General features: G+C 38.4%; 1 protein-coding gene and 3 non-coding genes across 4 annotated transcripts; all 4 read right to left on the bottom strand.

The window, feature by feature from the left end:
• Nucleotides 1-15408: 15408 nt before the first annotated feature.
• RPS12 (ribosomal protein S12) lies at nucleotides 15409-17956 on the bottom strand. Its single transcript, XM_077144031.1, has 6 exons — nucleotides 17834-17956; nucleotides 17652-17703; nucleotides 17399-17515; nucleotides 16381-16483; nucleotides 15834-15935; nucleotides 15409-15496 (listed from the first exon to the last, which is right to left on the bottom strand). The coding sequence occupies exons 2-6, from the start codon at nucleotides 17663-17665 to the stop codon at nucleotides 15434-15436; spliced, it is 399 nt and encodes a 132-aa protein (XP_077000146.1). The 5' UTR covers nucleotides 17666-17703; nucleotides 17834-17956; the 3' UTR covers nucleotides 15409-15433.
• On the bottom strand, nucleotides 15552-15682 carry LOC143669382 (small nucleolar RNA SNORA33). The gene has a single exon (XR_013168894.1). It is a non-coding gene; the product is annotated as a small nucleolar RNA SNORA33 (small nucleolar RNA).
• LOC143669383 (small nucleolar RNA SNORD100) lies at nucleotides 16009-16085 on the bottom strand. The gene has a single exon (XR_013168895.1). It is a non-coding gene; the product is annotated as a small nucleolar RNA SNORD100 (small nucleolar RNA).
• LOC143669435 (small nucleolar RNA SNORD101) lies at nucleotides 17202-17274 on the bottom strand. Its single transcript, XR_013168942.1, has one exon. It is a non-coding gene; the product is annotated as a small nucleolar RNA SNORD101 (small nucleolar RNA).
• Nucleotides 17957-27246: the final 9290 nt, after the last annotated feature.

Here is a 27246-nt window from a genome sequence, read left to right as displayed (position 1 = left end):
TTTTAGGAGTATGTTGTAGGGTTTCAATTCCTAAGTACTTCATAAAATAACTGCAATAACCTCAGCAGATAACCTCCTAAAGCACATGAACTAACAACACCCTTTCACTGACCTGACCAGCTGGATGGTTAAGTTCACGTGTCAACTTGATTAGGTGATGGTGTCCAGTTGTTTGGTCAATTAAGCACTGGCGGGATTATTACTGTGAGGATATTTCATATACTTAGATCATCAGTTGATTGCATCTATGGCTAATTACAATCAACTAAGGAGATTGCCTCCAACAGTGAGGTAAGTCTCATCCAATCATTTGATGGCCTTAAAGACAGAACTGATTATTTCAGCAGTCAGAAAGAATTTCTCTCTCTACTTCAGTCAGCTTGTCCTGGGGAATTCATCAAAACCTTCACTGGAGTTCCGAGCTGCGGCTTGTCCTATGGAATTCGGACTTGCCAATCCCACAGTTGCCTGAGCCAATTCTTATTAAAAATTGTATAATATTTACATTATATATATATATATCCTGTCAGTTCTGTTTCCCTGGAGAACTCTGAATAGTATCACATGGATTCCACAATATCAAGGCAGAATGTTCAATCTGATTTCAGTCCCTGGGATGAGTTCTCAATATTTTTGCTTCTCCAAAACAAAGGTTTAAAATACATGAAATATGATTAAGAACTGCACCCTGGGATTAAGAAGTATATGCTGATGTGGAAAAATGACCATGATACATCATTAAATGAAAAACAGCAAGTTACAGAAGCATATCGAGATACAACCTCATTTTTGTTCTAGAAAGGGCAAAATTCTATTGGAATTATCTTAAGGAATATGAAAGAAAGGAAACCCAACAACAACAAAAAAAAAAACTGCACACTATTTAGCATATTATTATTGGCTGATGTTTTGTGTTATTGACTGTTGCCCTGCAAAAGGATAAGAACTTTCAAAAGATTAAATAAGAAAATTGGCCAAAGGGATCTCATAGTGAGATACTTAACGCCCTGAATTAAAAAGAGAAAGGGAAAGAGTGGGATGGGGTTGGGGGTGATAAGAGTACATACAGGTCAAGAGAGGGGAAATAAATAAATTTGACTTTCATACTGTGGTGTACTGTAGACATTCACTGAATATCAACTGACTGTTAATGTTTTTATAATTTCAAAATTTTATCTCATAGAGACACAGATGAATAATCTTTGAAGAAAGGAAAACAAAGCCAACAATGTCCATCAATGATTTATTGAATTCTTATTATTATTTCTACTGTTAATAAGATAGTCTTTTAATTTACAAACTTAATATTAAGCTACTAAAAATTGCACCTATGCAAGTTATAAAATTCAAAAGTCCTTTAATATTTAAAGATTCAAAGTGTAAAAGATCTAAAAACCAGAGTAATTAGGCCTATTTCACAGTATTATTAATAGTGGAAAAAGCTTTCACTCAACTCCATCTCAAAAGATGAGATCATCTGCAAAAAGCAAGGCACCAGTAAACTAGGGTGCGGCAATGCCCTGCCATCTCTCAGCTACAACTAGAACTCTCCAGATCTTTGAAGAGATGGGAGAAGAATCCTTTCCGGTGGGGAATCCGGTAAGCAAGTGTTTCTCACCTTATCTTTCTGTTTTTCACTGAGAGGTCCCACCACTGGAAACAGCTTTTTACTGCCCTCTGCTGGCTAAGTCTGAGTTCAGTCTTTTTAAGCAGCTCTGTGTTTATACAAGTGCAATTTTACTAGGCAAGCCTGTAATTCACATAGTTCATTAAACCTATAAAACTTAAAAACTATTATATTCATTTAGCTTAAAATAAACCCCAAGAATGTATTGTATCATTATTTCATCTCTTTAATAAAAAAGATACGTTTCCAAAAAAAAAAAGATGTTTCCTTTGGGCATCAAAGGACTTTATTGTGAAAGTGAAAAGAACTTACTCAATTGGAGAAAATATTTGGAAACTACACATCCAGTAAGGGTTTAATATCCAGAATATATAAAGAAATCCTACAACACAACAATAAAAAGGAGAAAACCCAAATTAAAAAAAAAAATGGAGAAAAAATTTGAATAGACTCTGAAGAGGATATAAAAATGGTTAAAAAACACATGAAAAGGGGTGCGCAGATGGTTAAAGTGCTAGAATGCTCACCTTCCATGCAGGGGGCTCAGGTTTGATTCCCAGACCATGTACCCCCCAAAAAACAAAACAAACAAACAAAAAACATGAAAGGATGTTCAACATCAATAGCTTAGTAGTGAAATGCAAAGCAAAACCACAGTGAGATAACTTTTCAAACCCACTAGAACGGTTACTATTAAAAAAAAAACAGAAAATTACAAATGTTGGAGAGGATGTGGAGAAATACGAACCCTCATACATTGCTGCTAGGAATGAAAAAATGGTACAGCTTCTGTAGAGGATAGTTTAGCAGTTCTGCTATTCACAATAGGCGAATATTATTTGATCTCACTGATATCACATAATTGATTTCTCCTTGAAGCTTATAGTTAAAACAGAGAGGAAAGGGATTACCTGAGAACTGAACTCCAGGGCATAGAGAAACCAGAAATTGATGGTTTGGAAAATTTTGAACTTCTGAAAGTTAAGTATAAAATTACCATAAGACCCCAACCCAGGAGTCCCACTTCTAGGTATATACCCAAAAGAATTGAAAGTAAGGCCTCAAACAGATATTTGCACATTGAGGTTCACAGTGGCATTATAACTGCTGAAAGTTGGAAGCAACCAAAGTGTTCATCAACCAATGAATGGGTAAACAAAATGTGGTCTACACATAAAATGGAATATTATTCAGCCATAAAAAGGAATGAAATTGTGATACATGTGCAAGATGGAGAACATTGAAGACATCATGTTGAGTGAAATAAGCCATTCACAATACAACAAATATTGTGATCTCACTGATATTACATAATTAGAGTGAGCAAACACAGAGTCAAAATATGGAATAAAGCTTATCAGGGGCCAGGTTGCGGGTTGGGAATAGGAAGTTAATGCTTAGCTGTACAGCTTCAGGGTTGACTGTAAAGTTTTGGTAGTATAGTGACAGCAAAACAACATTGTGAATGTACTTAATAGCACTGAATTATATATGTGAATGGGGTTAAAAGGGGAAATTTCAGGTTGCATATAAGTTAATGGAATAAAAATTTTAAAAATAAAAATAGGTCTATACAACACAAACATTGAACCCTATTGTAAAAAATGGGCTATAGTTAACATCACAATCATAGTTAATAGTTCATGTGGTACGCTGAAGTTGTATATACTACAGAAAAACGTGTTCTCAAATTCAATCTATTCCTGTGGGTGTGAACCCATTGTAAGTAGGACCTTTTGATCAGGCTACTTTAATTAAGATGTGACCCACCTCATTCAGGATGGGTCTTGAACCTATTACTGGAGTCCTTTACAAGAGAATGAAATTCAGGCAAAAAAAAAGAAAAGAAAGCCATGGAATCAGGAAACCAAAATAATGAAGCCCAGATGAGAAGGAGAGAGCAGCAGATGCCGCCATGTGCCTTGCCAAGTAGCAGAGGAGCCAAGATCACCAGCCGCTGGTCTTTGGGAAGAAAGCATTGCCTCGATAATGTCTTGATTTAGACATTTTCCCAGCTCATTTATTCAACCATGAGTGAATAAATTCTCATTGTCTAAGCCAACTTATTTTATGGTATTGGTTTGAGCAGCCTAGGAAGCTAAAACAGATTCTGGTACCTGGAGAGCAGGGTGCTGCTATTGCACATACAAAAGATGTGAAAACAGCTTTTGAATTGGGTAATAAGTAGAGGCTGGAAGTATTGTGAGCTATTTGACAAAAAAGGCTTAGATTGCTTTGAAGAGAGTATTGGTAATTGAAATATGGATGCTAAGGTATTTTTGATGAGGCCTTAAAAGAAAGTGATGTGGGGAGAGGTTGACCCAAGATAGTGGTTGAGTGAGGTGTGGAATTTTGTTCATCCTCCAGAGCGGTGAGTAAATAGCCAGTAACAGTACAGAATAACTGCTGGGGCCACATCAGTGACTGGACACACAGCATTCACCAGTCTTGACAAGCTGAACCAGCTGTGATCCCACCCAGAGCCATGAGTCCCCTCCCCAACAGGCTGGTTCCCAGAGGGGGAAGGAAAGAGACTTTACTAGCCGCAGGGACTGAGCTGTTCCACAAGTTCCAATTGTGGAATTAATTAACAAATTTTGACTACTGAAAATAGGCCCCTAGCTTATATAAACCTCAAATAAGAGCTAAAGTTACTAGTTTTTGCCCTGACACAGAGCGGGCAGGACTGATGAAAGAAAAAAAAAAAAGCAGGTTTTTTGGATCGGTCAGCACAAAATATTTGAAAAGGTTTGGATACTAAAAAAAAGTGGGGGGAGGCACATAGGACCTGGAGATACATAGAACAACATACCAACTTAAGTTCCTGATTAACAAACCTGAGGAATGGTGGTCCTGCTCTGAAAAGTTTTTTTGTTTTTTGTTTTTTTGCTTTGTTTCTACTGCTTAACTACTCATTAGATACAATGCAAGGCTTCTCAGGCTCCAATTACCACAGGCACTGGTGGAATTAAGCTTGACTGAGAGACAAAGAGGCTGGTCAGGTGAATGGAGTTAATTCCCTGGAGGCTGTGCCTTCCCCAGGAGAGGGCTGCCCAGCTCAGGTGGAATCCCTCCCCCAAGGAATTCAGACCCCAGGGACTGGAAAACTGAAGCAATTAAATTCAGCCTACAACCTCACCTCTCTCTCAACCACGTCCCCAGCAGGGAGAGTCTGCTGAAGTTAAAGGTACTGCATCACTTTATGCTGGTGGGACCCACAGGCAGACAAGCACCTCATACTGGGCAGGATAGGGAAAACACAGAGTCTAGAGCTTCATAGGAAAGTCTGTCAGCCTACTGGGTCTCACCGTTAGTGAAAACTGATGCAGGTGACTCCTCCTGAGAGGAAGCCTGTCTGGTCTGAGAAAATATGACTGGGGTCTATAAAATATAAGTAGGCCCTCCTAAGAAAAAAGGGTTCCATACAGGCAGGGCAAGAAACAAGAAAACAAGAACTGAAAAATGTTGATCCATTAAACAAAACCTATGCTATAGGTCTAGAAAAAGCTGAACTGAATGTAGAAAGAACAGATAGAGAATAAAGCCATCAGCAAGAAAGTCCTAGGTAAAAGAGTGAAAACAATCTCCAGAATAAACTAATTAAGGAAATTAAATGCCTAGATGACAGCAAAAAATAATGAGTCATACTAGGAGATTGAAGATATGGCCCAGTCAAAGGAACAAACCAACAATTCAAATGAGATACAGAAGTTGAAACAACTAATTCAGGATGTTTGAACAGACATGGAAAAAATCTCATCAAAAATCATATCAATGAATTGAGGGAGGATATAAAGAAGGCAATGGTCAAACAAAAAGAAGAAATTGAAAGTCTGAAAAAAGAAATCACACAACATATGGGAATGAAAGGCACAGTAGAAGAGATGAAAAAAACCTACAATATTAAATTTCAACAGGCAGAAGAAAGGATTAGTAAACTGAAAGATGGAATATCTGAAATCCACCAAAACCAAAAAAAAAAAAAAAAAAAAGATAGGGAAAAGAATGGGAAAATATGAGCAGGGACTCAGGGAATTGAATGACAATATGAACCACATGAATATACATGCTGTGGGTGTCCCAGAAGGAGGAGAAAGACTAATGGAGGAAATTATCACTGAAAATTTCCTAATTCTTATGAAAGACTTAAAATTACAGATCCAAGAAGTGCAGTATCTTCCAAACAGAATAGCTCCAAATAGACATACTTCAAGACACTTACTAATCAGAATGTCAGATGTCAAGGAGAAAGAGGGAATTTTGAAAGAAGCAAGAGAAAAGCAATCCATCACATACAACGGAAGCCCAATAAGACTATGTATAGATTTCTCAGCAGAAACCATGGAGGCAAGAAGATAGTGGTATAATATATTTAAGATTCTAAAAGAGAAAAACTGCCAACCAAGAATTCTATATCCAGCATAACTGTCCTTCAAAAAATGAGGGAGCAGGCAGGTGATGGTAGTGCAGTGGCAGAGTTCTTGCCTGCCATGTCAGAGACTTGGATTCGATTCCTGGTGCCTGCCCATGCAAAAGAAAAGGGGGTGGGGGGGGAGAACAGCAAACTAATCCTAAAGCAAGCAAAAGGAAATAAATAACAAAGATTAGAGCAGAAATAAATGAAACTTAAAACAATTGAAAAAATCTACAAAACCAGGAGTTGGCTCTTTGAGAAAATCAATAATATTGATGGACCCTTAGCAAGGTTGACAAAAACATTTTCAGACAAAAAGATCACTGAGAGAATTTGTGACCAAGAGACCAGCTCTGCAAGAAGTACTAAAGGAAGCACTAGAGGCAGATAGGAAAAGACAGGAGAGAAAGGTGTGGAGATGGGTATAGAAATGAAGACTATCAGTAAAGGTAAAAAGAAGAAAAATTAGATATGACATAAAAATCCAAAAGGCAAAACAGGATGAGAGAGTACTGTCCTTACAGTAATAATACTAAATGTTAATGGATTAAACTCCCCAATCAAAAGACATAGATTGGAGCAGGCCACGGGGGCTCAGCAGGCAGAGTTCTCGCCTGCCATGCTGGAGACCTGGGTTCGATTCCCAGTGTCTGCATGCAAAAAAAAAAAAAAAAAAAAAAAGACATTGACTAGCAGAATGGATTGAAAAACAAGACCCATCTATATGCTGTCTACAGGAGATGCATTTTAGACCCAAGTACAAGCATAGGTTGAAAGTGAAAGGTTTGGAAAATATACTTCATGCAAACAACAATCAGAAAAGAGCAAGAATAGCTTTAGTAATATCCAATAAATTAGACTTCAAATGTAAAACAATTAAAAGAGACAGAGAAGGGCACTGTGTAGTAATAGAAGGAACAATTCAACAAGAAGACAACAATCATAAATATGCATACGCACCAAGCTAGAGTGCTCCAACATGAAGCAAACACTGAAAAGAGAAGTACACACATCTACCATAATAGTTGGAGACTTCAATTCCCTGCTCTGATCAATAGATAGAACATCTAGACAGAGGATCAATAAAGAAACAGAGGATTTGGTTAATACAATAAACAAACTAGACTTAACAGACATTTACAGAACATTACACCCACAACCGCAGGATAGACCTTTTCCTCAAGTGCTCATGGATCATTCTCAAGGATAGACCATATGCTGGGTCACAAAACAAGTCTCAATAAATTTAAAAATATTGAAATCATACAAACACTTCCTCAGATCATAAAGGAATGAAGTTGGAAATCAATAACAGGTAGAGGACCAGAAATTCACAAATATATGGAGGCTCAACAACACAATCTTAAACAACCAGTGGGTCAAGGAAGAAACTACAAGAGGAATCAGTAAATATCTTGAGGCAAATGAAAATGAAAATACAACATATCAGAATTTATGGGATGCAGGAAAGGCAGTGCTAAGAGAGAAATTTATTGCCTTAAATGCCTATATCAAAAAAGAAGAAAGAGCAAAAATCAAGGAATTAACCATTCACTTCGAAGAACTAGAGAAAGAACAGCAAACTAACCCCAAAGCAAACAAAAGAAAAGAAATAACAAAGATTAGAGCAGAAATAAATGAAATTTAGAACATGAAAACAATTGAGAAAATCAACAAAACCAGAAGTTGGTTCTATGAGAAAATCAATAAAATTGATGGGCCCTTAGCAAGGCTGACAAAAAGAAGAGGGAGGATGCAAATTAATAAAATCAGAAATGGAAGAGGAGACATAACCACTGACCCTGCAGAAATAAAGGAGGTAATGAGAGGATACTATAAACAACTTTATGCTATTAAACTAGACAATGTAGATAAAATGAATAACTTTCTAGAAAGGCATGAACAACCAACATTGACTCAAGAAGAAATAGACTGTCTCAACAAACCAATCACAAATAAAGAAATTGAACCGGTCATTAAGAAACTCCCAAAAAAGAAAAGTCCAGGACCATATGGTTTCATATGTGAATTCTACCAAGCATACAAGAAAGAATTAGTATCAATCCTTTCAAATTCTTCAAAAAAAAAAGTGAAGAGGAGGGAAGGCTACTTAACTCATTCTATGAAGCCAACATCACCCTCATACCAAAGACAGACAAAGATACTACAAGAAAAGAAAATTAGAGACCAGTCTCTCTAATGAATATAGATGCAAAAATCCTCAACAAAATTCTTGCAAATAGAATCCAGCAGCACATTAAAAGAACTATACACCATGACCAAGTTGGATTTATCCCAGGTATGTAAGGATGGTTCAACATAAGAAAATCAATTAATGTAATACACCATATCAACAAATCAAAGTAGAAAAACCACATGATCATCTCAACTGATGCAGAAAAGGCATTTGACAAAATTTAACATCCTTTCTTATTGAAAACACTTCAAAGGATAGGAATAGAAGGAAACTTCCTCAACATGATAAAGGGAATATATGAAAAACCCAGCACTAACATCATCCTCAATGGGGAAAGACAGAAAGCTTTCCCCCTATCATCAGGATGTCCACTGCCACCATTGTTATTCAGCTTCTGTTGGAAGTTCTTGCCACAGCAATTAGATGAAAAAGAAATACATGGCATCCATATTGGAAATGAAGAAGTAAAACTCTCACTGTTTCCAGATGATATGATACTATATGTTGAAAACCCCCAAAACTCCACAGCAAAACCACAAGAGCTAATAAATGAGTAGAGCAAAGTGGCAGGTTACAAGATAAACACTCAAAAATCTGTAATGTTTCTATACTCCAGTAATGAGCAATCTGAGGGGGAAATCAAGAAAAAAATTCCTTTTACAACTACAACCAAAAGAATAAAATATTTCGGAAAAAATTTAACTAAGGATACAAAAGACCTATACAAAGAAAACTACAAGAAATTGCTAAAAGAAATCACAGAAGACTTAAATAAATGGAAGGGCATACCATGTTCATGGAATGGAAGATGTCAATTCTACCTAAATTGATTTATAGATTCAATGCAACACCAATTAAAATCCCAAAAGCTTACTTTGCAGAAATAGAAAAACCAATAACAAAATTTATCTGGAAAGGCAGTGCCCTGAATAGCTAAAAATATCTTGAGAAAGAAAAATGTAGTCAGAGGTCTCACACCACCTGACTTTAAGGCATATTATGAAGCTACAGGGATCAAAACAGCATGATCTTTTTTGTTGTTTTGATCACTGTAAAGATAGATATACTGACCAATGGAATTAAATAGAGTGTTCAGCTATTAACCCTCTCATCTGTGAACAATGGATCTTTAATAAGGCAGTGAAGCCAACTCACCTGGAACAGAACAGTCTCTTCAACAAATGGTGCTTGGAGAACTGAATATCCACATGCAAAAGAATGAAAGAGGATCCATATCTCACACCCTATACAAAAATTAACTCAAAATGGATCAAAGACTTAAACATTAGAGCTAAGACCATAACATTTTTTAGTAGAAAATGTAGGGGAATATCTTATAAAATTTATAATAGGAGGCAGTTTCCTAGATCTTACACCCAAAGCACAAGCATAGAAGAAATAGATGAATGGAAATTCCTCAAAATTAAACACTTTTGTGCATCAAAGAACTTTGTCAAGAAAAGTAAAAAGGCAGCCTACACAATGGGAGACAATATTTGGAAATGACATATCAGATAAGGGTCTAATATCCAGAATATACAGAGATTGTTCAACTCAACAACAAAAGACAACCCAATTTAAAAATGGCAAAAGACATGAACAGACACTTCTCAGAAGAGGAAATACAAATGGCTAAAAGGCAAATGAAAAGATTCTCAACTCCTCTGGCTATTAGGGAAATGCAAATCAAAACCACAATGAGATACCATCTCACATCCACCAGAATGGCCATTATCAACAAAACAAAACAACAAGTGCTGGAGAGGATGTGGAGAAAAAGGCACACTTATCACACTGTTGGTGGGAATGTAAAATGGTACAACCACTATGGAAGGCAGTTTGGCAGTTCCTCAAGAAGCTAAGTACAGAATTGCTGTATGATTTAGCAATATCATTGCTATGTATACATTCAGAGGACATGAGGGCAAGGACACAAAAGGACATTTGCACACCACTGTTTATAGCAGCATTATTTACAGTTGCCAAGAGATGGAAACAATCCAAATGTCCATCAACAGATGAGTGGCTAAACAAGTTGTGGTATATACATATAATGGAATATTAAGCCGCTGTAAGGCAGAATGAAGTCATGAAGCATGTAACAACATGGATGAGGACATTATGCTGAGTGAAATTAGCCAAAAACAAAAGGACAAATGCTGTACGGTCTCACTGATATGAACTAACATTAATGAGTGAACTTGGAGAATTTCAGTTAAGATCTGAGGTTATCAGGAGATAGGAATAGGGTAGAGATTGGGTAACTGGAGCTGAAGGGATACAGATTGTGCAACAGGACTGATTGTAAAAATTCAGAAATGGATAGCACAATACTACCTGATTGTAGCACAATACTGTAAGTGCACTGAATGAAGCTGAACATGAGAATGACAGAGGGAGGAGAGCTGGGAGCACATATGAAACCAGAAGGAAAGATAGATGATAAAAACTGAGATGGTATAACCTAGGAATGCCTAGAGCATACAATGATAGTGACTAAATTATAAATTAAAAATTTTTTGTGTGTGAGGAAGAATAAAAGAATGTCAATATTGCAAGCTGTTGAAAATAGACAGTCATTCATTTTTTTCCCATATTTTAAAACTTCAACTTCTCCATGAGACTAAAGCAATAAATGTTTATTTGGTACAAAATTTGTATTTTGACTAGTGCGTTTCCTGATTTAACATATATGGACAGTTTAATTGAATACCAGAAGTCCATAAAGACTTGCATAGGGCATGAAACTTTGTGGGTTTCTCCAGGTTAGTGTGATGCCCCGATAAATCCCAGAGTGATCTGAACAGCGAATAAAGAAGCATTTGCAAAGTCCCCTTGGGGAAATGGGGAGAAAGGGGAAAACTCAACCTCCCCATTTAAAGAATTCCTGATATTCTCACAAGCAATAGGGACAATCAAATCAATAGGCCAAGCCCTCAAACTTGCAGTTTGCCCCTTTGAAACTTATTCCTGCAAAGGACAGACTAAGACTACTAAAAATTAAGCCTAAGAGTCACCCGCAGAGAACCTCTTTTGTTGCTCAGATGTGGCCTCTCCCTAACCCAACTTGGCATGTGACTCACTGCCTTCCCACGTGGGACATGACTCCCAGGGGTGTAAATCTCCCTAGCAATGCAGGACAGAAATTCTGGGATAAGCCAAGACCTGGCATCAGGAGATCAAAAAAGCCTTCATGACCAAAACCAGGAAGAGGGAAATGAGACAAAATAAAGTTTCAGTGGCTGAGATATTTCAAACAGAAGACAGGTCATCCCGGAGGTTATTCTTATGCACTACATAGATATCCCTTTTTAGTTTATAATGTATTGGAGTAGCTAGAGGGAAGTACCTGAAACTGTTGAGCTATGTTCCAGTAGCCTAGATTCTTAAAGACAATTGTATAAAGATATATTTACAATGCGACTGTGTGATTGTGAGAACCTTGTGTCTGATGCTCCTTATATCCAGGGTATGGACAGATGAGTAAAAAATATGGATACAAATAAATAAATAATAGGGAGGACAAAGGGTAAAATAAATTGGGTAAATGGAAACACTAGTGGTCAATTAGAGGGAGGGTTGAGGGTTATGGTATGTATGAATTTTTTCTTTTTTATATTTCTTTTCTGGAGTGATATAAATGTTCAAAAAATGATCACAGTGATGAACATACAACTATGTGATGATACCATAAGCCACTGATTGTACACCATGTATGGAATATTTTTATGTCAAGAATATATGTTTGTATGACTTTTACAATAAAAATATTTTTTTTTTAAAATGATGAATGTGTTATTGGAAACTGGAGGAAATGTGATCCCTGTTTTAGAGTGACAAAGAACTTGACAAAATTGAATTCTGATGTCCAATTCAATGGAAAGCAGAATTAGAGAATAATGACTCTGGATATTTAGCTGAGGAGATTTTCAAGCTAAATATGGAAAGTTTAGCCTGGTTTCTCCTTGCAGCTTATAGAAAAAGAGAGGTAAGGGATTACCTGAGAATTGAACTCCTGGGTATAAAGAAACCAGAAATTGATGGTTTGAAAAATTCTGTACTTCTGGAAAGTGAGTCCCCTCAGAATAGTGCTCCATGTGAAGGCTTAACTGAACATGGTATCAGTCAGTGATCTCTGTGCAATTCAGGATTGGAAGCGCAGCTATTCAGGAAGATCTGTGGAAAGTTCTTTTGTCTGATGACTTGGACCCATGTGTACTACAAGCAAAATCGACAAGCTTTTTGCAAGATCTATATGAATGGAACCACTGCCAACCTAAGCTAAAAAGGACAGAAAAAGAACAAACTGAAGGAAAAAATCACTTCAAGATCAGAAACATAGAAGCTGAGATCTGGACAGAAGACATCTCTCACGCCAAGAGTGGGCCTACCCATATGCGTGGAAAGATGAGGCTGCCCCAGCACTTGGAGGGTGGGCTTTCCACACCCCTCTGCTCAGAAAGAGTGCTATCATCTCATTGCTCTCAGAGGGTGGAGCCTATTACTAGGGGATTGCCGAGTACCTGGCTGCCATCTCAATGCATGAGGTTGGAACATTGCCAAGCATTCAGGGAAGCCTGGCCACCATTGCTTGAAGAGGTAGACTGTTCACCCCAGTGATTGGCACAAGCACTTAGAAGGGGTGGGTGGGGGTGCCATCCCATCATGCCCGAAGGATAAAACATAAAATGGGAGTTACAGCTGACTCTCAGACTCTGAAATCTGAGAGCATACCCTGATGGGTTCTTTCACAAATTACAACAAATATCCACACTAATGCAAGGTATAATAGTGAAGTCGCATATGGGAACTCTATTTTATGCATGACTTCCTGTAAACCTACTTGCCTAATTAACAAAAGATGTTTTCTTAGTACAAAAGCAATACATGCTTATTCCAGAAAAAAAAAGGAAAACCAAAAACTCCAAAATTTCAGTTCTAAATACAGCTGTTAACACCTTACCTTTTTTCCCTCCTCCGCTAGCATGCTCCCTTATGGCTTTTCTTTATAAAATGCAATCCTAACCCATGTTTTGAATGCTGCCTTAAAAAAATATTTAAAATGTCCTGTCATACTACCCTTTTTAAATAGTACCATGTACTGTAAATGCAAATGTACATTTAATCATTCTCCAACCAAGAAAATTGTGATGAATACACATAGCTAAATCAGTAATTCGTAATTTGCTTTATGAGGTGTTTTCTTAACTAAAGACATTCTGAATTGATGCTTTACAATTTATTCTTTCACAATCAACGACAGGACAACCAAAACCTCAGATTGGCAGGGCCCACTAAGACCTCTCTACGTGTCTTGCAACCTAATTGGGGCTAATACACGTAGACGAAACTTGACAGATGTCTTTCCATGGAAATGCTTTTCTAGCACACTTCCTTCCCTAACCCACACAGTGGGAACTGTTAAGTAGACGTTAAGGGCTGTTTCATGCAGACTAGGAGAGTTTAGAAAACTGAATAACCCTCCAACCTCCAGCTTCTAAGCCTTCCTACGTGAAAGGCAAACTATACCGCATATTTTAATCAGCAGTGAAGCTTTGTGGAACTTGGGTGAAAAGCTGACTGAAAAACCTTGCTCCTGATGTGCTAACATCAAGTTTAAGTCATGTTTTTGATGACCTTCCATATTAGACTGCTCCCTCTCCACCTGCCCCCAGCACCTGGCTGCCAGCAATGAGTCTAGAGAACGAGGCAGCCATACCACCAGTTGCTCTCGCTGGAACTAAGAAATGGAAGTTCTATTCTACCTTGTGGACCCAACTTTAAGACACCTGGCTTGGAGGACAATACCCTCTCTAGGCCAAGAGCCTACTTCCCTGGAGAGCTAAAAGCTCCTAAATAATCTCAACTTCTCTGCTTCCCTTCCTCCTGTGGACCTCAGGAGTACAGTTAGAGGCACAAGCCTGTTTGCGGTTAACATATTCCTTGAGGCCAAAACAGATTTTAAAGAATGCTCATTTAAATAGATTCCAAGCTCCATCTCAAGGTTTCATAATCAGTTGTTAAAGACCAGCCTGCTTCTGCACTTTATACTTCTATCTATATAAGGTCTCCATTGGCTCATCACAAACTTCAGAGTAGTGAGATAATAGGAAAAGGCAGGCACCATCACCTTGACAGAACAGCATGGTTGAAGAGCGATTCATAGTACGAAAACCAGTTTGGCAGTACATAAGGCCGTGTTATACCATCTGAAAAACCTATGCTTGACACTAGATGAACTGGTTTTGCACTGAGGTTACACCACACAAGTGAGACCAATAAGTGGTCAAGGACTTAAATTTGTAAATTCCCAGATTGAAAGGCAATCTGCCTGGGTTTTTCAGCCTTCAAACACGTTTGAGCCTATGGTCTCAAGTACCCATCTGTAGGCTAAGGTTGTAAATTTCCCAGGCCAATTTATCAAAGATGCCAATTTCATGACCACCCGCCCCATGTTTTAGTTGTAACACCTTGACACCAGCATAGTCTAACTATACAAAGATCCTTGTGACTGGAATGTCCAAGTTAGTTAACAATGCCATTTTAACTCTGTCATACTTCTGCTGGCCCAGTCCAGATTCAATGCTGTCATCTTCATCCTGTTGCCCAGCTTTTTTGCCTTAATCCACAACTGTTCTGCTTTAGGTAACTTACCAACTCGCACTACCATCAACCCATTTCTCCAAGCTCCAGACAGGCATCCTCACAACGCAGACAACTAGCCATACCAGGTAATGCTGGCCATCACACAATACACCTTGGCCTAGGCCAACTCATACGGTGGTATGGCTGCTTCATCCTCTTGACTCATTGCTGGCAGCCAGGTGCTGGGGGCAGGTGGAGAGGGAGAGGTATCTAATTTCATGGAAGGTCATCAGGTGTTTATTGCTTGGGCTAGGTTAAGTTACTTAAAAAAAAACATGACTTGGTGTAGGCCTATCTAGCTTTGCTCAGCCTGTTTTAATCCTCTTCAATTGGTTTGGATGAGTGTTCTAGTTAATTTGCTAAGTAGTAAACTGTTCAAAGCATTTTTTTTCTGTACTTTGCTTTTTTTTAATTTTTAAAGCCATTCAACTTTGACGCACAATTTCATAGTTTAACAGTACTTTTCCTATTTCGGTGGTAACAAGGATCTATTTATCTTACTGCCCCAAATAAACAAAGATGAGAAACGAGAGCCAAGTTTTTTATTTGTTCATTTCTTGCATTTGAAATACTCTTCGATGACATCTTTGGCCTGAGATTCTTTGCCATAATCCTAAAGAAAAAAAAAAAGATAACACTAGTTCGAACAAATTTCTAATGACCCAATGTGCTGTAGCCATTTTCAGGGACCTTAATGACTTCAGTGTCTTTAAGGCTCGTAGCCTGGCTGTACTATTGCCAGCTCTTTCTTAAATTTCTGCAGAAACACATTCACGTAAGCAGAGTCATTGGCTGGCTTTAAGGATACAATTTTCCTTTCCTGATAAGCAGAAATTGTTTTAAGGCCTTACTCTTAATCAAGTTTTCCTTTTTAGAAATCATTTAGAAAGTTGATGTAGATTTCTGTAATGCAAGGCTAAACAGCACCATCCCTCATCCCAGAGACTTACCTTAACAACAACACAACTGCAGCCAACAACTTTACGGGGTTTCCCCTCTCTATCGATTTTACAGAGGCCTACCCACTCTCCTAGTTTCTTGTTGTCGTCAACCTATTGGGGGAGTAAAAACCATCCTATTAGTATGAAAACAATCTTTCTTACAATAAATAAAACCGAAAAGGTGGCTGTAGTCAGAAATGGTGACGTGGCAGATTTCCTCACTGGGTTCAGTAGAGGGAGCCAGTTGTCATCATGCTCAGCCAACAAGATCACGTATAACAACTACTTGACCCTTTTGTTCTATACCAACATCAAAATTAACATTTGGTTCCGTACATGCAAAATCCTTCTACAACTAGCTTTAGCACAGCCAATGATGTAAGGGTTGTGATTTTTGTGCCTGCATATAGCAATGAGCTTGAGATGTAACAAAGTTGCCCTGATTTGATGCAAAAACCTCTAAAGGTAACATTAATCCTGACACCAGTCCCACAACTAACCGAGTTCTCATTAAGCAAATATACATTCTTGAAAATAACCTAGAAGGTTAACTTACCTTAATTAGGTTGATTTGGTGCTCTGCACAAAGGGCCTCCACCAACTTGACGTACATAGGTTCATCACAGTTGGATGCGAGCACACAAAGATGGGCTTGGCGCCTGAAATGCAAAAGGCTTACTTTAAGACACCAAAATTCAAGTACACTTTCATTGCTTTTCAATTGTTAAGGAGATTGGCTGCACTGACTACATTGGCAGCACACTATTTAAACCGTGTGTAAAACGCTTCCATCTGATTGTTGTGCACCACATAATTTTAATTCATGTACACAAATCCTATTTAAAAAATGCCAGATTTGTAGCTTTTTTATAAGCTACTCTTATAGGCCCAAAGACTATTTGTTAACTACCAGGTGAAACGTTTTTTACTTGTCACTGGCCCAGACACTGAATTAAAATTGTGCAGCACTGCCAAGACACAAATGGTGCAAACGATTCACACATGGACCTGCTTGAAGTATATTCACATCCAGTGACATTTCCACTGGATTCACCTGACCAGTCTACAGCAAAGCAAACTGAACTGACTTAAATTCAGACTTGTTTGAGAATCAAGATACATTTAAATTCAGCTAAAGTAAGCTAATGCTTTGCATTTGCCCAGAGAACCTTTTTAGACTAAGATATTTTTATACCGTATCCCATATTCTACTTCCTACTACATGACTAAATTCATCTAAAATCTCACCTGCTTTTCCAACTTAAAGATTAGTTTCAGATTTCGTTAACAAAGATTCAATTTTACAAAACGGTAGATGAAACGAGATTCCATCCAATCTCTAGTCAAAATCACTAACGACCCCATCTTAATCTACAGGTTTGTCAGACTTCATATTTCACTCATTAAGAGGAGTGAAGGGGTATCCGACAACGTAAGTCATCACGCAAACCTGTAGTTTTACTTTCTTAAGCTCTAATGACCTTTTCCTAGGCCTCCTGTAGCACGCTTTCTTCCCTTGGCTGAACTTATGTATCGGTTATAACAACCCACAGTAGTGAGACTACTACACGTACTTGTCTAAAGCTTTGGCAGCTTCGCGGATTCCACGTGCGAGGCCATCGTGGATGAGGGCGGTCTTCAGCACCTCTTGTAAAGCAGTGTTCACGTCCATTACACCTCCAGCAACAATGCTAGAAACACAAAAGAATACATCAATAATTCTCACAAACACACGAACAGCCGCACGTCTCAGACTCATTAGGTTCATGGATTTATTTAACTAAGCCTCGCTTCGAGAGTTCCGCTGGGGACAGCCCAATTACTCACCCTTCCTCGGCCATGGCGGTGGGATTACGGGTGGAGCGGAATTTTGAGAGCACTGCAAGAGAAACAACACATCAATCCACCACTTGACCTCGCTCAGATTCAGGTTCCAATCTCAACCCCAGCCCGAACCTACCAAACCAGGAAAGCAGGGGCACCCTTCGGCCGCAGCCGCACAAACTCACCCTAGGCCTCCGCCTCCGCACGACCCGGCGGCGGCAGGGAAAAAGACCGTGAACCCTCGCAAGACGGTATTTAAAGCGTTTCAGGACCCCTGGGCGCATGTGCAATTCAGCCCACGAATGAGGTGGCTCTCGTGGTGCCGGGCCTCGGGACGTCTGTTTCCGAATTGAGGAGCTTCTAAAATCGTCCGTCTCTACGGTGCCCGTCATTGGCGCGCGCAACAGGCACGGCTAGGGCAGCCTTGCGTCCTGTGCTCCTGCAGGGGGCGGGCCCTGCGGAGGACCGAAGAGCACGTTCTACGGTGTGCGAGAAGGGACAAGGGCGACTGTCCCCGCGCCGTTGTTGGGATACCTGCGCTCGGCTTCCGGCGAACCGGAGCCTCTAATTCGCGCGGTACCTAGGCCTGACTAACCCGGTTAGACTGGGGCTAGCAGAGCCGCACGCGGTCCTCCTTCCCTTTGTAAATGCCGCCAGGTCACTCAGAGTGATCTTGTCGTTGTGTGGCGATCTTCGTGTGTGTGTGTGTGTGTTTTCAAGAGCTGAAGTCATTCTGTTTTCGCTTTTCACAGCGCAAACGACGTGTCTCCCGGCTCCGGATTTATTCGCAAAGTGTTGGTAAAGGATCCTCGGGCCTGAACCACACATCCGGTTCTGAACCGAATTTATCTTCTGGGTAGTTTGCCCCCGGGATTCGCAATCCCGTGCAAATCTATTCGTTACGTGCTTTTTAAACGCAGTGTGCTGGACGCGGGCGTACGACCCGGGAAAAAGTCTTTGAGAAATCCGGCATTAATTCGTCATCTGGCTTCTAACCGAAGCGCCGTTTGCGGTTTGCAGTGCGTGGTTGGCTGTGGTTACCCCACCCCGACCCCGAAAGCGAACATGAAACCTACCCAGATGTAATCGGTGCAGCCTTTCTAACTTTGTTAGGCTTCCCTCCTGACCAGACGCCGAGCCAGTGAACAATTACTCAGTACTTGGTGTTGGTCGTTATCGTGGATACTGGGGTGAGCAAGATAATGTCGGACTCAGGACAGCTGTGAAAAAAACAAAAATGGGTGAGATGATAAGAGTGCCAAGAAGAGTTGGCCAAAGTAGTGCCGTATTGCAGTTTTCATAATTGATAAGCTCATTTGTGGCCTTTCAAATGCTATTCCGTTTGAATAGTGTTGAACCTACTTCTTGCCATCCTTAACGCATCCCAAAAAGTTGTTCTCTTAATTAAGCAAATGTTTATTGAGCTTGGTAAAGACTTTGGAAATGTAAGTGGGGAAACTAAATCGAGTCAAAACAACGTATTTATGTGGGGAAAAAATGATTGTCTTTTAGCCGATCCCAGTTGTTCCCAGTGTAGCCCCAGCCAACGCAGACTTGGTTTCTATTTTCTAATGCACATAGCCTATTTTGTTAAGCCTTTTGGCCTGTGCTTTAATATCTTATCTTAATAAAATTCCTTTTCAATTCATCGCAGGCCTCCCTCCTTAAGACTGAAGCTACATTTTTTACCTTTAAAAAATGAAAGTCGTTAATTATAAAACTGGTTCTGACGCCCAAAATAAAGTTAAAGGGCAGACTGATGTTTCAGGGATTCTTTAATACAGATTCTCTTAGTTCTCTTTCCTTTGAATTTTAGGTGTTGGTAAAGGTGGAAGACCTTTTTTTTTCTTCTAGGGACAGTAATGGTAATGATAGGTAATTTTATTTAGCATTTTCTGTGTAACATGCAGTCTGCTAAATGTTTGCCTTTTTTTTTGTAAGATATATTCACATACCACACAGTCCATCCAAAGTGTGTAACCAATATAACCATAGAGTTGTGCATTTATCACCTCATTCAATTTTACAGTTCTCATTATCCCATGTACTTTAGCAGTCACCTCTCAATTGCTCTATCCTTCCTCAGCTACATACCACAAATCCAATTATGTCTCTTAAATTTATTATATCTACATTTTATATAAATGGACTCAAACGATTGTAGTACTTTGCATCTGGTTTCTTTCATTAACACGTTTTGGGTTTTTTTTTTTTTTCCTTCTTTTTAAGTAGGTTGTAGGTTTACAGGAAAGTCATTATATTAGCTAGGGTTCTCTAGAGAAACAGAATCAGCAGGAAATATCTGTAGATAGAAAATTTATAAAAGTGCCTCACGTAACCTTGGGAACGTAGAGTCCAAAATCCATAGGCTTTTGTGAAGCTGAGGACTCCAATGAATGGTCTAGATGAACCCCACAGGAGAGGCTCACTGGCCAAAGCAGAAAGAAAGACTTTCTCTTCTGAATCCTTAAAAGCCTTCTAGTGATTAAATTCAGTCACTGCAGAAGACACTCCCCTTGGCTGATTACAAATGCAATCAGCTGTGGATGCAGCGGTGCTCATGATTTAATTCTATGAACTATCCTCATAGCAACAGACAGGCCAGCACTTACCCAACCAGACAAACAGGCATCATCATCACCACCTGGCCAAATTGACTCATGAACCTGACCATTTCACCTTGTTGTTTACACTTTGCATTAGTGTGGTACCTTTGTTATAAGTGATGAAACAGTATTAAAATATTAATGTTAACTATAGTCTGTAGTTTACAGTAAGTATATTTTTCCCATATAACACCCTATTATTAACCTTATTATAACTTGTAACAGTATCATACATTTGTTATAATTTGTGAAAGAACATTTTACATTTGTACTATTAGCCACAATCCATCATCCACAACTTGTTAATGTGGTGTATTACATTAATTGATTTTCTGGTGATGAACCTCCCTCACATATTTGAAATAAAACCCACTTGATCATGGAGTTCTTTTACTGTGCTTTGGATTTGATATGCAAGTATTTTATTGAGAATTTCACATTATGTTCATTAGAGAAATTGGTCTGTAATTTTCTTTTCTTGTAGCATCTTTATCTGGCTTTGCTATTAGGGTGATGTTGACTTCATAAAATGAGTTAGGTAGTGTTGCCTCCTCTTCAATTTTTTGGAAGAGTTTGCACAGGATTGCTATTAATTCTTGTTGGAATGCTTGGTAGAATTCACTGGTGAAGAAATCTGGTCCTGACCTTTTCTTCTGGGGAAGGTTTTTGATGACTGATTCAATCTCTTTGCTTGTAATTGGTCTGTTAAGGACTTCTATTCCTTCTAGAGTCGGAATACGTTGCTTGTATGCTTCTAGGAATTTGTACATTTCATCTAAGTTGTCTAATTTATTGGCATAAAGTTGTTCATAATATCCTTTTATGATCCTTTTTATTTCTGTTGAGTAGATAGTAATGTTCCCCCTCTCATTTCTGATCTTAATTATTTTATTTGTTTTTTTCTTCTTTGTCAGTTTAGCTAAGGGCTTGCTAATTTTATTGATCCTCTCAAAGAAGCACCTTTTAATTTTGTTAATTCTGTGTTTTTTTAAATTCTCCATTTCAGTTATTTCTGCTCTAATCTTTGTCATTTCTTTCCTTCTGCTTACTTTGGGATTAGTATGCTATTCTTTTTCTAGTTCCTTCAGGTGTACAGTTAGGTCTTGATGTTAGCTCTTTCTTCTTTTTTAATGTAGGTATGTAGCACTATAAATTTTCCTCTCAGCATTGCCTTCACAGCATCCCATATGTTTTAATATGTTGTGTTTTTGTTTTCATTCATCTCAAGATATTTACTGATTTCTCTTGCAATTTCTTCTTTGGCCCACTAATTGTTTAAGAGTATTTTGTTTAACTTTCATGTATTTGTGGATTATCCAGTGCTCTTCCTGTTGTAGATTCCCAGCTTCATTCCATTATGATCAGAGGAAGTGCCATAATTTCAATCTTTTTCAGTTTATTGAGATTTGTTTTGTGACTTTCTATCCTGGGGAATGATCCATGAGCACCTCAGAAGAATGTTGTATATCCTGCTGTTTTGGGATGCATTGTTCTGCTTAAGTTTGTTAGGTCTAGTTCCTTTATATTATTTAAGTTCTCTGTTTCCTTACTGATTCCCTGTCTAGATGTTCTATCTATTGACAAGCATGGTATATTGAAATCTTCAACTATTATTGTTGGGAAATCTATTTCTCCATTCAGTTTTGCACCGTGTTTGCCTCATGTATTTTGGGGCACCATGGTTAGGAGCATAAATATTTATATATCTTCTTGGTGGATTGCCCCATTTATTAAAATAAAATACAGTGTCTCTTTGTCTCATAACAGTTTTGTATTTAAAGTCTATTTTGTCTGATCGTAGTATAGCTACTCTAGCTCATTTTTGGTTACTGTTTGTGTGGGATACCTTTTTCCAAGCTTTCACTTTCAATCTTTTGTGTCCTTGGGTCTGAGTTGAGTCTCTTGTAGACAGCATATAGATGGATTATACTTTTTTATCCATTCTGCCAATCTGTGTGTTTTGTTTAAGGAGTTTGTTCCATTAATATTCAATGTTATTACTGTAAAGGCAGTACATACTTCAACCATTTTATCATTTGGTTTTTATAGGTCTGTCTGTGAGATTTTGGTTGTCTTATCTTCTAATTTGTTGATTGTTTCTTTTGCCTGTTCAATTCTGCTGTTGCATGCGTCTAGTTTATTTTTAATGTCTTCTGTTATGCCTTTCATTCCAATAAATTCTTCTATGTTCCTTTTCATACTTTCAAATTCTTTTTGCTCACCAAGTGTCTTCTTAATGTCCTTTATCTTTTTAGTCATATTTTATTTCATCTCCTTGAATTCACTTAGATTTGTTTGAACATCTTTGATTAGTTGTTCCAAAGTCTGTGTCTCCTCTAAAGTTTTAATTTGTTCCTTTGACTGGGCCATATCTTCCCGGCTTGTAATTTTTTGCTATTGTGTAGGCATGTGATAATCTTGATGAGTTTACTCTGAATATCAGTCTCTCTTTTGCCTAGGGCTTTATTGTTGATTGGCTATGTGTTATGGCTCTTCTTTGACACTTGGTTCACCTTAATCAGACCTTTAGAATTGCCCAGATCTTTTTAGCTCTTCATCTGATTGTTGGGTATGAGGTACAATTTCTAAGATTGCACTATTTGTGCAATTGTTTCACCACAGAGGAAAGCTTCCTTTCCCCTCTTCCTTCTCTAGGAATCTTGATTTGTTCTGTTTGTTTTTGTTTTGTCTCTATTGTTTTTTTATTTTTATTTTCTAAACTCTTTTATTGCCTCAAGCTGCTTTTCCCTGGAGGGCAAATGCTGAGAGGAAAGTCACCCTGGAGAGGACTTTCCCAAGTCAGTATTGCCCAGCCAAAAAAAGGGTCAGGGACCCATGGTGGGGGGCACAGACTTGTTCCAAAGAGATCTGGGGGAGGGTCAGGAAAGATGCTAAAAAGCCTTTTTGACGGCTCCTTGAAACAGTACTTTCCTGGCCTGCCCAGCAGATGGCAGTCGTCAGCAAAATTCCCTGCAGCCCTAAGTATACCCCACATCTTGAACTTCAACTGTCTTCATCCCTGTTGGTGGCATGGTTGAAAAGGTGGCCAGGCGGACCCTATACAGGGTGGGCTAAATTCACGGCTCAAAGCTTGGACCCAGCAATCACAATTTGCTGGTCAAAAGCTATGATCAGTGCTCGGCCTTACCGCACTCTGTTCTAGGAGAAGAAAGCTTCTGTGTCTCTCTCTGTACACAGCAGCCAGCCAAGAACTAGAATAGGGCTAGCCTAGAGAGTGGGCTTTGGACACAGGCAGTTGCTCTGAGCACTTCACTCCGTTCTTTACCAGTATCTGAGTCTCTTCCAGAACCCCAGAACGGTTGTTTTGGACAGTTACTGCCTGTCCACTTGCAGTTTTTGGACGAGGATTAAGTATTGTAGCTCCCTACTCTGCCATCTTCCCTGGAAGTCTCTGCTAAATTCTTAACCTGTATTTTCTCCCTAGATCATGGAAACCTTATCCTATTGCTGTTATCACCATTTAAAAAGTAAGGAAATGAAGACTGAGAGAGTTGTCCAAGATCTCATGCTATAAATGTGTGAATTGAGATCTGAGGCTAGTCAAAGCCTATGCTCCTACCCTTCAGCCTTTGAACAACTGCCCAAATATGGAAGGGAGATCACTGAAAATTCAAGGATGGACTTCACTTTCATGTTTGGCAATAAGATGACTATATCTGCCTCACTATGCTAAAAAAAAAAGTTGTATACATACAGAAAGGTAATATTGCAGTTTCAGGCAGAAAAAGAGCAGCAGAAATCTGGATTTCTGAATCATCTAAGTATAGATGACAGAGAGGGAAGACATGTAGAACAGATGAAATGAATTGAGCTGCAGAAACACTTTGAAAAACTGGGGAGAGAAGATGGGCTAAGGCAAATTAGAGATTTTTATCTTGGTGTGGAGCCCATGAGCTGAGTTCAAATTACAGCTCAGCTCACTTTGCTCTTTGGCAAGATACTTTTCTGAAAGTATGTTTTCTAAAATAGTGATAATACATATTTTGTGAGGATAAAATGAAATGGTTGTTTAATACGCTTAGTACCGTGCCTGTGAAGCAATCTGCCCTATAAAGAACATAATATGAAAATATATGGAAAGGTACCTAAATATAATTCTCCTGTCCTAAATCCAGCACATAATACGGTAACTTATATATTGGAGGTGTTAAACAAGTGTGTACTGAATGAATTCACTGAATGAAGTAAGATTAAAGAAGCATCTGGGTAGATGACAGACTTAAAGGGAAGCCATTTTGGAAACTATTGTCAAGTTAATTTCTGTTGTAAGTTGGAATCTTTAGGCATCCCAGAAAAACACTTTTTACTTGAAAACTTGTTAAATTCCCATACCTTTGGGAGTATAGACTAAATACAATAGATGGAAATGGTGTTGAGAAATAGAAAATTTTATTATCCTGCTGCAGCTCAGGGACATACTGGTCTAGCTCTGACTCATGAAGCATGTAGTTTTAAACATGCTGAAGAAAAATTCATTGGAGCTGAAGGACAGGTTTGAGCTGAAGAAGACAGAGTCCAAGGAGAAGTAAAATGAAATAAAACAGTACATAGATGAAAAAGAGGGCAATAGATTTAAACTAAGACTATCAGTTGTAGCTTGTAAAATTAATAGAATGAGGCTTTTAATTGGAAAACTTTATGAAGGAAAAATAAAAGGTCATAGGAGAGAATGGGGCTAGATTATTATATAACCAAGTGTTCTGGTTTGCTAGCGCCAAATGCAACATACCAGAAATGAAATGGCTTTTTAAAAGGGGGAGTTTATGAAGTTGCAAAGTTTAAAGTTCTAAGGCCATGAAAATGTCCCAATTAAAGCAAGTCTATAAAAATGTCCAAATTAAGGCACCAGCAGGAGGTTACCTTTATTCAAGAAAGGCTTTCTCTTCCAACTAGAAAGGAAAATGGTGAACATGGTGACATCTGCTAGCTTTCCAGGCTTCTTATCTCATGAAGCTCCCCCAGGGATGTTTTCCAAAGGTCTCTGGCTGCGTGGGCTCTCATGGTTCTTGTGGCTCTAAAAGGGACTCTCTCCAAAATGTTTCCTCTTTTAAAGGATTCCAGTAAACTAATCAACACCCACCTGGAAAGGATGGTGTCACATCTCCCTCTAATGAAAGGTTAATACCCACAATTGGGTGAGTCACCTCTCTACGGAGATAGCCTAATCAAGTTTCCAACATACAGTACTGAATAGGGTTTTAAAGAAATCCACAATATTGGATCAGGATTAAAGCATGGCTTTTCTAGAGTACATAATCCTTTCAAACTGGCATACCAAGTATAAGGCCCATTTAAGTTTCCATAAGTCTTACTAAGATTATTTCCTCTTACCCTTGTTTTTATTGCTACCACATGGTGTCTAGAGCAGTTTAGGTGGGGCTGCTAGCTAAAGGGCTACTTCACAAGTCATAGGAACTAGACGTACTGAGGAAGAGAATTAGAGATGATACTTAAAGTTTATGAATAAACTAATTATAAACAGTAACATATGTACTTTACAAATGATGTAAAGAGTAATTGCCAATAAAGCAAACTCTAAATTTAAACATTAAAATTATTCTTGTAGGGTAAAAGGAGGGCCTGAGTATATGGGAATCCAAACTCCAATGCAGCTTCATATAAAGTAGCTGTGTTATTATCTGTGTAATGTTTCTTTTGAAAAACATGTCTCGATGCCCTAAAATGTATTTGTTAACTAAAGTTCTTATTAGAGAAGCATCAGAATGAAACCAAAGCCTCTGGATTCTGATACAGGATCTACTAATTTCTAACTGTAGCCTTGGTCAAAATCCTTCTAGTCTCTGGTCCTTAAGTATCTCATCTGTACACTGAAGGAAAGAGTTGGATGATATGCTCTTAAGAATTCTTTAGCACAGACATTCTATTTTGTCATTCTAAAACAATTTTAACTTTAAGCAAAATGTGAACGTCTATGCTGTTCTCCATACTAGTTTTCTGATATCATTTAACTTCACCCACATGACTCTGAGCTATAGCTGATACACAGGTTACAGCTTACCTCTTTATCTGTAAATTATAGTTATTGCTTTTCTTATATTGGGAAAATTAAGCATAGTCACTTTAGAAAAGTTGGATTCTTTGCATGTAACAGAATGAGCTATGGGCCACATAAACCAAAAAAAAAGAAAAAAATGAATTTATTGTAATGCTACTAGATGGCTCATAAAATAGAAGGCTTCATGGAGCAGTGAGGTCCAGGAAATGGCAGGATTAGGATGGCTCCAGGAATCTTGGTTAAAGGAACTCCTGAAAAGTCTGTTAAAGCATTGCTTCTCAAACTATTTGACTGTCTTTGTGGGTGAAGAATTTTTATACAGGTTTTGCTAGAAGCAAGCCTTCTACAGGTAACTACTAAAACATTAAGATTTTTAAAACAACTACATGAAGACACTGAAGATTGACTAAACAAAGGCAGCAAATGGGGGTGGAGGGTTGAATGGGAGACAACTCAACACTCAATCCCAATGCCTTTTCCACGTTTGCATGTATTTGTCAAGCAGCCCACTTCCTGGTACCAAAATCTGTTTTAGTTTCCCAATGCTAAAATCAATACTGTACAATGGGTTGGCTTAGCAACCCAATATAGAAATTTATTGGCTCACAATTTCAGAAGTTAGAAGGTTTGTTTCCTCCAGGGTTGGTGTTTTCTGGATAGCCAGCAGTTTTTGCCTCTTCCCCATGGCTTCTGCTTATAAAAGATTCCAGGAATTTAGATTAAAGCCCAGCCTGATTCCATTTGGCCACATCTTCACTAAAGTAATAGCTTGAAGAGCTCTTATTTACCACAGGTCCACAAACCACCAGGATCAGACCAAGACCAGGAACATGTGCAAACCAGCATACACAATTCAGTCCACTAAATATGCCTTGTAATTAATAAGCATAAAAAGTCTGGAGTGACTATGTTAAAATAAGATAAAGTATACTTAAGGGGTATTACTAATGTTAGC

Source organism: Tamandua tetradactyla, chromosome 25, assembly GCF_023851605.1.
Source record: "Tamandua tetradactyla isolate mTamTet1 chromosome 25, mTamTet1.pri, whole genome shotgun sequence".
NCBI lineage: Eukaryota > Metazoa > Chordata > Mammalia > Pilosa > Myrmecophagidae > Tamandua > Tamandua tetradactyla.
The sequence above is the reverse complement of the archived record's forward strand: the minus strand, read 5'-3'. Positions and strand labels throughout refer to the sequence as shown.

Bases quoted from the DNA above. Each gene is read 5' to 3' on its own strand.
- RPS12 (XM_077144031.1), bottom strand. The intron at 16,484-17,398 runs GTACGTGTAGTA...TTTGCATTTCAG, and splicing joins GCTGCCAAAGCTTTAGACAA to GCGCCAAGCCCATCTTTGTG. The intron at 15,936-16,380 runs GTAAGTTAACCT...CTCCCCCAATAG, and splicing joins ACCAAATCAACCTAATTAAG to GTTGACGACAACAAGAAACT.